The following is a 13,330-nucleotide window of genomic DNA, read 5'->3' as shown; positions in this document are numbered from 1 at the left end:
CTTGCCAGGGTGCCGCCGGGACCGTCATGGACTCTCTGGCGCTCCGTAAGCGCATGCTTCCGCCCTCGACAAAGATGGCTGCATACTCCGTCTCACTTCGCCCTTGGCCGGTATCAAATACCCTCCTGTCTTTCATTCTCGCGTCACTGTTGACGGGGATGGCGCCGATTCCGAAGGCTGTGGGGCTAGTCAAGTTAGGTAAACAGGTGAGACAAGACCAGAGCGGGTCCAGGAGGGCTCCACTTGGATCTGTTTTCAGTGGGATTTTGTGCTTCGCGAGGCGGGCAGAGGGCTCCGACTCGCCTACCTCGAAGCCACCCGACGCGCTGCCGCTTTAGTTTCCTGTAGTGTTCTTGCCTGGAGAATCCCAGGGACGGGGGAGCCTGGTGGGCTGCCGTCTATGGGGTCGCACAGAGTCGGACACGACTGAAGCGACTTAGCAGCAGCCCCAGCAGCAGCGGGCTTTCCTCTGCGGCCTGGCTGCCCGCTGGGGGTCGCTGCTGTCTCCAAACACTGCAGGGTATTCGGTCCTGAGAGCTGAGGCGCCGCAGAGGTAAAAAGGACTCCATGGGAATTCCCTGGCTGTCCGTGGTGCTCTCCCGGGTCTTTGGAGAGGAGTGACTGTGGGGGCTTACTGTCAAGCAGCGCGATGCAAGTGGAGGGAGGGTGGGGAGCCAGGGACAACTCGGCGGTGATAAATGGGCAGGATTGGGCAAAGGAGGGTTGAGGATTGGGGAGTGGGTAGTTGAGGATTGGGGATGGCTCAGTAATGAAAAACCCACCTGCCAACGCAGGAGACGTGGGTTCAATCCCTGGATGGGGAAGATCCCCCGGAGAAGGAAATGGCAATCCGTTCCAGTATTCTTGTCTGGGAAATCCCATGGACAAAGGAGCCTGGTGGGCTACAGTCCATGAGGTCACAAAGGAGTCAGACACTACTTAGTGACTAAACAACAAGGAGTTGCTTGGGGAAAGATATTATGAACAGAGGGAACAAAGACGCTAAAGCAAAAAACAAAACAAACCTTAAAGAGAACTTCACTGAAGTGAGACCTTAGTTATGGGTTTGAGAGAAGAGGCGAGAAAGAGGACAGCAAGTGGCTTGAAAGAGTGGCACATGAGTTTGGAGGGTTATTGAGGGAGGGACAGGATCAGATTTGGGAGCACTGAGAAGCTACACTTCCAGCTGCTTCCTGGTTATCTCAAAAAGCGACAAGTCCAGAAGTTAACTCATCATCTTTGCAGATTCACTGCATTTCCTCTAATCTTGATTAACCACGCAAATGTCCTTCCAGTTGCTTTATTCAGAAATCTGAGAACCAGTCTCCATATTCCTCTTTTCCTTCACCTCATTTGTGTTGTTAGTCACAAAATCTACTTCTGAAGTGTCTTTTGGATCAAACCCATTATTTCCAGTCCTGCTTCTGCAGCCACTGCCCTAGTTCAAGAATTCATTATTTCCGACTTGAACAGTTGTAATGACCTGCTGACTAAACATTTCACGCCTAGATTCATCTCTTTCCCCAGTACTCTTTCATTTGAGCATTTCACTGTCTAGATCAGATCCACTGGTATCACTAACAAGACAAAATCCAAACTCACTAGATCACACAGGGTTCTTCAGGCCCAGCTCCTGGCTGAATCTCAATTACAGTAGCCACCTCACGCATCTTTGAGCATTCAGCATACACTTATTGAGCACCAACTATGTACTGCACACTGTTTTAGGCACTGGGAAGAAAACATTAAGCCAAACAGACAAAAATCCCTTTATTCATTGAATCAGGAGTGTCTAGTCGGGGCAGCCAGTCAATAAATAAACAATATGTCAAATATGAGAAGTATAAAGGAAGATAAAGCAAAAAGGAAGTTAGGGAACACTGAGAAGAACTGAGAGGTTTCACTTTTTAAATGGAGTGATCAGAGAAGTCCTCCCCCGAAAGATTTAAATAGGGATCTGAAGGGGGTGAAGGACTGAGCCATTCACTGGTGAAAGAGCATTCAAGGCAGAGGAAATAACATATACAAAAGCTCTGAAATGGGAGCACACTTGGTGCATTGTAGAAACTTCAAAGGAGACTGCTGCAGTTGGAAGAGGATGAAAGGGTAGGAGATGATTTCCTGAAGAGATTGGGTGGCCAGATCATGTGTGGCCAGGTCGTGAATTAAGAGAGTAGAGTAGACTGTGTTTTGGGGAGAAATAGAAGGTCAAGGTAGCCCTTTTTCTGTTTGGTTTTAAAGATGGCTTACACTTACTAAATTACTGCACAGTTGCACTCATCTCACACGCTAGTAAAGTAATGTTCAAAATTTTCCAAGCCAGGCTTCAGCAATATGTGAACTGTGAACTTCCAGATGTTCAAGTTGGTTTTAGAAAAGGCAGAGGAACCAGAGATCAAATTGCCAACATCCGCTGGATCATCGAAAAAGCAAGAGAGTTCCAGAAAAACATCTATTTCTGCTTTATTGACTATGCCAAAGCCTTTGACTGTGTGGATCACAATAAACTGTAGAAGATTCTGAAAGAGATGGGAGTAGCAGACCACCTGACCTGCCTCTTGAGAAACCTGTATGCAGGTCAGGAAGCAACAGTTAGAACTGGACATGGAACAACAGACTGGTTCTAAACAGGAAAATGAGTACGTCAAGGCTGTATATTGTCAGCCTGCTTATTTAACTTCTATGCAGAGTACATCATGAGAAACGCTGGGCTGGAAGAAGCACAGGCTGGAATCAAGATTGCCGGAAGAAATATCAATAACTTCAGATATGCAGATGACACCACCCTTATGGCAGAAAGTGAAGAGGAACTAAAAAGCCTGTTGATGAAAGTGAAAGAGGAGAGTGAAAAAGTTGGCTTAAAGCTCAACATTCAGAAAACGAAGATCATGGCATCTGGTCCCATCACTTCATGGGAAATAGATGGGGAAACAGTGGAAACAGTGGCAGACTTTATTTTTTTGGGCTCCAAAATCACTGCAGATGGTGATTGCAGCCATGAAATTAAAAAACACTTTCTCCTTGGAAGAAAAGCTGTGACCAACCTAGATAGCATATTCAAAAGCAGAGACATTACTTTGCCAACAAAGGTCCATCTAGTCAAGGCTATGGTTTTTCCAGTAATCATGTATAGATGTGGGAGTTGGACTGCAAAGAAAGCTGAGTACCAAAGAATTGATGCTTTTGAACTGTGGTGTTGGAGAAGACTCTTGAGAGTCTCCTGGACTGCAAGGAGATCCAACCAGTCCATTCTAAAGGAGATCAGTCCTGGGTGTTCATTGGAAGGACTGATGCTAAAGCTGAAACTCCAATACTTTGGCCACCTCATGTGAAGAGTTGACTCACTGGAAAAGATTCTGATGCTGGGAGGGATTGGGGGCAGGAGGAGAAGGGGACGACAGAGGATGAGATGGCTGGATGGCATCACCGACTCGATGGACATGAGTTTGGGTGAAGTCCGGGAGTTGGTGATGGACAGGGATGCCTGGCGTGCTGCGATTCATGGGGCTGCAAAGAGTCGGACACAATTGAGCGACTGGACTAAACTGAACTGAACACTTACTAAGGAAACAATCCTCATTATAACCACAGAATATCCAGGCCAAGCCTTGAAGGCACTTGCCTTATTTTGTGAATGAGTAAGCTGAGGTCCAGAGAGGTTAAATGACTTGTCCAAAATCAAACAGCCAGGCAGTGGCAGAGGTGGAACTAAGGTGCAAGCAGCTCTGCTCCAGTACAGTGTTCTTTCCAGCTCTGTGCTACCCGGCTAGTTAAGAGCAATAAAAACCAATGAATAACAAGGTTTTAAATTATATAACACGGGCTGTGTTAGTGCCGCTTTTTTGAGTGAGGGCAGAGAGAACTGGAGGGGTTTCCCTGGTGGCTCAGATGGTAAAGAATCTGCCTGCAGTGTGGGAGACTTAGTTTCGAACCCTGGGTTGGGAAGATCCTCTGGAGGAGGAAATGGCAACCCACTCCAGTATTCTTGCCTAGAGAATTCCACAGACAGAGGAACCTGGGGGCTACAGTCCATGGGGTTGCACAGAGTCAGACATGACTGAGTGACTTAATGTGTGCACACACACATACATACACAAACTGGAGATGAAAGAGTCTGGAAAGTCTTTAGGCAGAAATGGGATTTGAACTTGAACTTCATCTTGAAGGTAAGGCAAAGTGTGGTAAGAAAGAAGCTCAGAGTCAGAAAGGATTCAAGGACAGCTGGGGGAAGACCCTCAAGGCTGGAAGAAGTCTGGTAGCAGAGGGAGGGCAGCAGCTAAGTAAAGGAAGACTGGAAAGCTTAGCCAGGGCGCTAAGCTTTGGAAGGGTCCAAGTCCCAGGGTAGACTCAATCCTGCCTGTGGCCCTGGCATTGGGGGATTACTGGAAAAATTTGAGACCGTGCATAATTGCTGAGAACTTGGTTTTGGGAAGAAACAGATAAAGTGCAGGGGAGAGGCCAGCCAGGAACTATGGCACTCATTTAGGCATTGAGCTAGCCCCAGGGTGGATTATATGGGGATGTTCATATTCAAGGATATGACAAGGGACACAGCTGGAAGAGCAGGTAAGAGGGCTCCATCTCAGGGGTGTCATTGTGGCTGAGTAGGGACAGGATGGTGAAGAAGGCTGGACTGAATGCCGCTATCATCAGCCCTTGGGAAAGCAGGAGAATTAGTGAAGGAGGGGATATCACCATGAAAGCCAGCAGCATGCTTTGAGATGCTGAGCAGGGAGAGGCCGGCCTGTCAAATTCTCCAGGCTGGGTAGCTACTTTGTGGTTGCCATGGTGGAGAGGTTATCCCAGCCAAGCTCCTTGCCCTGTCCCAGAGTTCCCCACAATACCAGCTTCCCTCCCCCTTCCCATCCCAGGACATAGTGGATTTTCGCTGATGGAGAAATGATCAAGAAATGATCGGTTGTGGAGAAGGATCCTCCAGGAAGCCAGCAACCTGCTAAGGAGCTGGTGGCTAAGGAGGAGCGTGTGGAAGAGAACGCAGAGAAGAAACGACTTGGGAAGAAGGTAGCTGGACGGCAAAAGGGGTGGGAGCCCTGAAGGATTTGGGGGCGGGAGTAGGAAAGAACTCAGGATGGCTGGGGGGCCGGCAGGGCTCAGGGACTGGAGGGTCTCCTGGAGGCCGTTCGGTGCGGTGGTTGAAGAGCCGCACTCTGCTGCCTGGGCTGGAATCTGCCTGCTTTCTAGGAGCCCTTCGCCTGGTGACTGTCTTATCTGCTTTTTCACATGTAAAATGAGGATGACAACAAAACCTACCTGGGAGAGCTCCAAGATTAAGTGACATAGTGTATGCAAAGCTGTTAGCCCCGTAACATGGGATATAGTATATATTGTCCACATGAAGAGCTGGTCTCAAGTTACAAATTTTGTGTGTGGATGTGTGTGGATGTTTAAGTATAGTGCTCAAAATACGTCCTCTTCTTTGTCATTGTTAAGTGTCAAAAGGATCAGAAGCAAAGAGAGTGCTTGGAGAAGGATGGCAGGGAGTCCAACACGAATGTCTGCAGGCAGATCCCAAGAGCACCAAGTTCCAGGAGGTGGGACTGGAAAAGCAGGCAGCTCAAGGTGATCCCAACTCTGTAGCTTTTCACCTTCCCTTCAGGCTGAGGCCATTACAGATGGCAATGGCAGCCCCCCGTCCAGCTCTGGGAACCCAGCTCAGGGACAGTGTAGCGACGAAAAAGAAAGAGCCTCCTTCCTTCCCTTCATGGTCTCTGCCTGCCCTCTCCTCCCACTACTCTAGGACATACGTCTCATCCCTGCCCTTCCTTAACTTTCTGCTCGCAAGACTCACTGGATCTATCTGTTAATAGTAGCTCTGTGTCTCTGGCTTTCGACAAGGTTGGAGATTGACCCCTCAATGCCCACAGAGAAAAAGGACTAAGTCATTAGCCCCAAGGCAGAAGCCTGGGTCTCCAAGAAAAGATGAACCGGGAAGAAGGAAGCACTCCAAAAGAAGAGAGCCCTAGGCAGAGTCGTAAGGCAGAGGTGAGGAGGTGGGCAGAAGAACCTCAGCTAGAACCAGGGGAAGGGGTGCCAGAGGGCTTTGGGAAGAGAGGTGATCTAGTAAGGGTTGAGCGCAGTGATTAGTAGAAGGAGTTCTCTGGCCCCAAGGTTAAGAGACCAGGGATCAAGATCCATCACTGTCCCCCTGACCCAGGGTAGTTTCCGCTACAGGAAATTAGGGCTGATTCGATCTTGCAGAACTGTCATGAGGACTCCATGAGGTGCATGATGCAAAGTGGACAGAGGAGAAGGATTTGGGGAGGCTGAGGCCTTGACTTTGCTTCCCATCCCTAGGTTATCTCCAGGACTGCTGGCAGCTGCCTTACAACAGAGCCAGGAGCTGGCAAGTGAGATTCTTTCTCTCTCCTTCCTCACCCATCCCTCCCTAGGATAGCCCCATCTGAACTGCCCACTCTCCCTTCTCCTCAGAGTTGGGTACCAGCTTTGCTGAAAATGGTTTCTACCACAAGGCCATGGTCCTCTTCACCCGAGTCTTCAAGTTCAACCCCCAGGACCACTAGTAGGTGGCAAGGTGGGGGGGCAGGCCTCTGTGCTGAGCTATCAGGGCAAGGCTGGGTGCCAAGGGCCGAGACTTTTGCCTATTTGTTTTTTAGCAGGTTATTTGGAAATTGCTCATTCTGCAATGAACGGCTGGGTCAGCGGGTGTGAGCCCTGATTGATGTAGCCCCTGGGGCCTCTTCCGCCTGGGCAAGGCCTTGATGGGACTGCAGGTAATGGGTCTGAGGTTGGGAGCAGAGGAGGAATTTGGGTGGGATGGGGTGGGGATCAGGTGTACACTGACATTTTCTAGTTAAGGTACTACCAAAATGTCTTAGTGGTACTAGGAGCTGGAGCCAGTTTGAGAAAAGGGAAGTTTTAACATTCCTTGACTCCGCTAACACCTCAGCCTTCTGCTTTCTAATTCCTCTGGGACCAAAGCATTTTGAAGAGGCAGCGGTGTGTTCTGGAGACTCTGAGAGGCGGGTCCCAGCCTGACGCAGTCTGGGAGCTAACATTCCTGCCTCCTGCAAGTCACCCTGGTAAGGGGATCAGGCCCACTCTTATGCGGAGGGGGCAACAGAGGGAACTGGCCGAGTTTGCAATAACAAGTGGTGCTACTTTCTGCCTCAGATAGATAAGGGGTACAGGACGCATAGGATAAGGGGGACATGGGCAGCCCTGCTGGAAGGTGTCAGGTGCCCCTCCCTTTCCTTCCTCAGCAGTACCAGCGAAGAGGAATCTCTGGGCTGCCTCCGTCAACTGAACTTCTCCATCCATTTTTCCATGTTGAGCTGGGTGGGGCCTTTAAGCCTCTTCTCCTGCAGTTGCCCTGGAAGTACTGCCCCAACGGCCCCTGGCCTTCTATCTCCACCCTTGCATTATCCCCAACCTGAGCCAGTCTGACTGGTCCTTCCCCCAGACTCAGAGCAGAAGACCCGGTCCTCTCCACCTCCAGGACTCCTCAGAGGGCTGGGGCACCCTGGAACTTGGGCCCCAGCACCTACCTCACACCAGATGAAGGAGAACCTGTCCCTGATAAGGCAGGGCTGTGTGTGAACCCCACAGGGAGAAAGGACACGGTGTAGTCGCAGTTCACTGCACATTGTAAGACCTGTACTCTAAAACCATGGTTGGGAACAGCCCTGGCAGTCATACCTTTTGACACAGAGACCCTCTGATGAGAGAAAGGAACCCTGCTTCCACTGGAATAGCCTTTCTTTGGTTCTTAAGCAGATGGCTTCTCCTGGGAGCAGTAAGGAAAAATGAAATCCCCCAAGGCTCAAGAAGGGATCTGCACAAAAATTCAGATTTTCAGACTATAACAGACCTGTCTGCAGGGGCATCTGAAGCTTGCTCTTGGTCTTGGGGACTCACCAGCCAGAGCTCTGTGCTCAGGAATGGGGTCACAGTGATGAATAAGGCCTAAGTCTTGATCTGCAGCTTGATGGAAGCCCACTTCTTCCTAATCCCAGTTCTCACCCTGTTCTCTCCAGCCTCAGTTCTCTTGCCTTGCTTCCTGTCCACTCTTCTACGCATATTCTGACCTCTCCTTTGTCCAGTGGTTCTGATGCTCACCTCCTTCCACTGCTAGAAGATTCACCAAGGGCATGCATTTGGGAAGCCCCTTACCAGCCCCTTCCTGGAGCTGGCAGAATCCATACATCTCCATACACCCCACCTGCTGGCTCTCCCACTGATGCAGCCTCAGCAGATACACAGGCTTCTGCTACGTTGGTCTTACTCTTTCTCCACTCCAGTGCTGGGCATTGTAACTAGCATTTCCCCCATGTGAATTTACTTAGTTTTTCTACCCAGGATCACTGCCCCTAAAAAAACTAAAATTCTCCAATTTCTCTATAAGAAACACGACCTCCTTCTAGTTTTTCCTCTAAGATCTTGACAGGTCCTCCTAGCTGGTTCCTCCCTGGCTCTGCCTGGGACTCTCAGCTCATTAAAGTGTGGGTCTGCAGGCCTCCCAGTGTGCTTTTCTTTGGAGAACCATTTATCGGGATAAATGACTCTTGCTGCCCTATGGGTCTTACTCAACACCATTTGTACCTAGAGACTGGAGGAGCTGAGACACCTCCTTTGTTTAAGGCTTTCCCAAATTTTTTTGTTGACGGCTGTGGTCCTCTTAAATACTGTACGGCAGATTTCAGTCTGTCTTTACAAGTTGCGTCACCTTGGGCAGATTTCTTAACACCTGTGCTTCAGTTTCCTCTTCTGTACAATGTGGGCTATCCCTACCTCACAGGGCTGCTATGAGGGCTGAAAGAGAAAGTGTGAGAAAATACCTTCCCAAAGTCTGGGACATAGTGAGTGTTCAATAAACTGATTTTTATCTGAAGTTGTCCTACATTTTCATGATTGCGATGCCAGAAAGAGACGGGTGTGACTGAACTGCCGCTTATCTCACAGAGGGCCGGAGTTCGTGGGACTGAGCTTCTCACGTTCCCTGTGCCAGTAGCATCAGTGTCTCCTGGGAACCTTTCACAAACGCAAATTCTCAGGCCCACCCTAGGCCTTCTGAATCAGAAACTAAGCGTCGGGCGCAACAAGTTATGTTTCAATAAGCCCTCCAGGTGACTCTGAGGCATCCTGACATTTGAAAGGTCTGCTCTAGGACCTGGGCTTCCCTGGTGGTTTATCGGTAAAGCATCTGCCTGAAATGCAGGAGACATTTGATCCCTGGGATGGGAAGATCCCCTGGAGGAGGGCATGGCAACCTACTCGAGTACCCTTGCCTAGAGAATCCCATGGACAGAGGAGCCTGGTGGGCTACAGCCCATAGGACCACACAGAGTCAGACATGATTTAAGTGACTCAGCAGCCGCAGCAGCATCTCTAGGACCTAACAGAGGAAACACCCATCCAGGAGGCTATTTTGGTGTTACAGGTTTGAGTTTTGTTTATTCAAGGCTTGATTATAAGAGGTGGCAGCCCTGAGCTAGAATTTAGGAAGCCTTAAGTAGAGAAGGGTTCTAGCCTCTCAAAAGCAATGTCTCCTCCCCAGTACCTCTTAGACTGTCCTGGGCTTGAATCTTCCCCAAGAGCCATAGGACTCCTGACCCTTGCCTCCACTTTATCCCACACTCACACTGCTAACTGGTAGGGTTCTGACCCAGTGCCTCAGCTCTGGGGCTGGAAAGCAGAATGGTTAGAATGACCGAACATCGTGGTTTTCCTGAGACTGAGGGATTTCCAAAGGTGTAGAAATTTCCGTGCAAAAAGTGGGAAAGTCCTGGGAAAACACGAATGAGTTGGTCACTCCAATGTAAAGGTTCCAGAGAGGCAGACTTTAGAAGAGCGTGAAGGGAATACAGAAGGGATCCTGAGCAGGAACCAGGGGAGGTATGTGTGTGTTGTATATGTGTACTGAAGAGGCAACACAGGTGTAAAGAATACTTTTTGTACATGATAGATGACAGGTTCTTAGCTCTATACTAGTTAGTAGTCATTATCTGTTCCTGTCAATGATGGGGAAGCAGGAAGGCTCCTAACCATGAGTGGGGATGGCCGGCTCGGGGAAGACCTGCACTCCCTCCCCATCACAAGCAGGAGGATGATTAATTAGCAGCGTCAGAAATTATCTCAGGAAAGCCTGCTGGAGGAGGTGAGCTGGGCTTTCTACCCTGCAAGCAGCTACCTCAAGCTCTGCCTCAGAGTGTAGGATCAGTCCTCCCCACCATCCCGCAGCCACCACCACCATCCTGGTGGGGACGTTTTCCCACCAGCGCAAGGTGGGATGGAGGTCCCAGAAGCAGGGGTACGTCACCTCTCCCAGCGCTTATCACTTTGCCTGGGTCTCAGTGTAGGACTCTCCTGTGGAAAAGACGAAGGGTCGGGACCCTATTAACAAATGGCCTCAGGGTGGGGAAAGAGGAGAGGCAGGTGGGACGCTGTCACTCTGGCACTAGTCTGTTAGTTAGGTGCAAAGTCTGCCAGGCGGCGGCGGATCAAACCCCGAGTGGAGTTCTGGAACTAATGCGGCCCCTGAAGTGAAGTGATGTGAAAGTCACTTAGTTGTGTCCAGAATACTGGAGTGGGGTAGCCTTTCCCTTCCCTGGGGGAATCTTCCCAACCCAGGAATAAAATCGGGGCCTCCCGCATTGCAGGCGGATTCTTTACCAGCTGAGCTACCAGGGAAGCCCAAGAATACTGGAGTTGGTAGCCTATTCCTTCGCCAGCGGATCTTCCCGACCCAGGAATCGAACCTGTGTCTCCTGCATTGCAGGCGGGTTCTTTACCAGCTGAGCTACCAGGGAAGCCCCATGACGGGGGCTAGAGGAGGGGTTGGCAGCTGTCAGAGTCCAGTGCCCTTCCCCTCACCCAGCGTTTCTGGAGCAGAAAGCTGACAAGCACCAGATCTGAAGGCTGGCTGGATGCCTGGGTCTACATCCTGACTTAGGGGTTCTTCTTTTGTAAAACGGACATAACCCTATCACCTACCTTATAGGGTTGCTATGAGGATTAAAGGAAACATCGGGATTAAAGCGCTCGGCACAGTGCAAAGCATGGAATCTTCGCAATAATCAGGAGGTTTTGCTCCGGGCGCCAGGACTGAGGAGTGCTGTGGAGAAGGCAATAGCAACCCACTCCAGTGTTCTTGCCGGGAGAATCCCAGGGACAGGGGAGCCTGGTGGGCTGCCGTCTCTGGGGTCGCACAGAGTCGGAGACGACTGAAGCGACTTAGCAGCAGCAGCAGCAGCATCGGAGAAGACAATGGCAACCCACCCCAGTACTCTTGCCTGGAAAATCCCATGGACGGAGGAGCCTGGTAGGCTGCAGTCCATGGGGTCTCTAAGAGTCGGATACGACTGAGCGTCTTCACTTTCACTTTTCACTTTCATGCATTGGAGAAGGAAATGGCAACCCACTCCAGTGTTCTTGCCTGGAGAATCCCAAAGACAGGGGAGCCTGGTGGGCTGCCGTCTATGGGGTCGCACAGAGTCGGACACGACTTAAGCGACTTAGCAGCAGCAGCAGCAGCAGCAAAGTCTGGACTTTATTCTCAACAGTTGGGGAAGGTGGGCGTCTGGACTGTGAGCCGGAAAGGGCGCGCATCGACACGTTCCCTCCTACCCCGGAACCCAGACAGGGCGCGGGGGCGCGGAGGTCAGCGCCGCAGAGCCCTGGAGGCAGCTTTGCCTTCAGTCGTCCACCTGTATCTCCTCGTCAGAAAGGTGGAGCTCAGAGTCAGGCCTGGCGGGGCCAGGGCCGAGGCCTGGGGCGCCGTCCGGCAGCGCGAGGCGGCACTGGGCTTCTGGGGACAGCGAGCGCAGCGAGGCCAGGTCGGCGCGCATCTCCTCCACGTCGCGCTTGAGCTTGGCGCGCCGGTTCTGGAACCACGTGACGACCTGCGCGTTGGCCAAGCCGAGCCGAGCCGCCAGCCCGTCGCGCTCGGACGGCGCCAGGTACTTCTGGAAGACGAAGCGCCGCTCCAGCTCCAGCACCTGCTGCGCGGTGAAGGCCGTGCGTGACTTCCGCCGTCTGCGGCCAGCCCGGCCGGAGCCCAGCGCGCCCGGGGCCGCGCGGCCTGCGGGGACAGGGTGGGGGTCAGCTTCCTAGCCTGGGGGAATCAGGCTTCGGTCCGCAAGGACAAGCGGGCGTGGGGTCAAGCCAGAGATGGGGGAGGCTTGGTGCGGAGCCAGAAGGCGAACCGGAGCCAGAGCCGCGGACCCTTCCCGAACTTTGCGAGGGGCGACGGTGGTGTTGCAGCCCGGGGGGTGGGGCGCAAAGTGGAGCTGGCCTCCAGGGTACCCTTGGGAGGCAGAAGGATGAGGGCATCTCGCGGGGTCGGGGGACTACGAGGAAGGCGGGACAAGCCAGAGGAGAAAGGGCGCACCGTCTGGAGGACGGGGCGGGGACTCTGAGGCCTTCCGGAGCTCCTGCTGGAGCGGACTTGCAGGTCCAGGCCGGCACCGGTTGGGGGGGGGCCGACCATGGTCAGAGTAGGGGCAGCCAGCTGGCATGGTGAGTGTTAACAGAACCCTGATCTTGCCCTGTTTCAAACCCGTGGGTGTCGGGCACTCTCGGCTTATTCGTTTTGGATGACACAAGCACTCCCTCCTCAAGCCCCAAATGGGAAGAGTGGGGTACAAAGGGCGAGGAAAAGCAGAGTCCAGAGTCCCGCGGCCCTTGCGGCTCTAGGGCCTCTCTGCTCCTTGAGCCCTCTCGAGAAGAGAGCGGCTTGGAGCGGAGCTTGGTCACCCGGCGAGGCCCAAACTTCACCTCCCAGCACTTTCTGTGCGGTCCTAACCCTAGCTCGCTCATTTACAGCCTCCAGGCCAGGCCTTTTGTCTCCTCTCCGGCCTGTCTCTGTCGCGATTGCTCCTCCTACAGCGAGCGGACCCAAGGGTCGCTCAGTTCTCGACAGTCTGGTCCTTTCCCTTCGGCGCTGGCGGCCTCCAGGAGCGGCAGCGGAGCCTGGGAACTAACGGCGGGGAGGGGAGGAGAGGAAGAGGCAAACCCTGGCACGTGGGCCGCGGGCAGGGTGCAGGTTAGGGTAGCGGCCAGGGTGAACGAAGGTTCGAGACCAGGAACCTGGAGGAGAGGAATGGGAAGAAGGCCAAGTCACAGTGTGCGACCTCGCCGGAGCTATACCTTCAGAGGGCTGCGGTGTGTGCCCGTCAAGTCCGCGGAAAGTTTTACTAGTCAGCTCCTCCAGCGCGCACAGCGGCGACGTGGGACCCTGGTTCGACTCTGGAGGCTGCGACACAGACGGCCTTCGGGGAATCATGCACGGGCCTAGGATATCTGCGATGCTGAAGGATGTCCGGGATGTCCGGGGCTCGGATCCCGAGCTCAT

The 13,330-nt window shown here is 52.4% G+C and overlaps 2 protein-coding genes across 2 annotated transcripts; one reads left to right on the top strand and one right to left on the bottom strand.

Moving 5' to 3' along the window:
• Positions 1–158: 158 nt before the first annotated feature.
• Positions 159–7,540, top strand: TTC31 (tetratricopeptide repeat domain 31). The gene is given in 14 exon segments (XM_052648230.1): positions 159–206; positions 4,930–5,022; positions 5,452–5,514; positions 5,624–5,694; positions 5,799–6,011; positions 6,316–6,368; positions 6,451–6,541; positions 6,639–6,703; positions 6,706–6,752; positions 6,977–7,033; positions 7,035–7,061; positions 7,153–7,217; positions 7,347–7,406; positions 7,408–7,540. Coding segments are annotated over 14 exon segments (1,086 nt in total).
• Positions 7,541–11,672: 4,132 nt separating this feature from the next.
• LBX2 (ladybird homeobox 2) lies at positions 11,673–13,330 on the bottom strand. Its single transcript, XM_052649767.1, has 2 exons — positions 13,126–13,330; positions 11,673–12,058 (listed from the first exon to the last, which is right to left on the bottom strand). Exons 1-2 carry the CDS (start codon positions 13,328–13,330, stop codon positions 11,673–11,675), a joined length of 591 nt encoding a protein of 196 aa, XP_052505727.1.

This window comes from Budorcas taxicolor, chromosome 11 (genome assembly GCF_023091745.1).
Source record: "Budorcas taxicolor isolate Tak-1 chromosome 11, Takin1.1, whole genome shotgun sequence".
NCBI lineage: Eukaryota > Metazoa > Chordata > Mammalia > Artiodactyla > Bovidae > Budorcas > Budorcas taxicolor.
The sequence above is the reverse complement of the archived record's forward strand: the minus strand, read 5'-3'. Positions and strand labels throughout refer to the sequence as shown.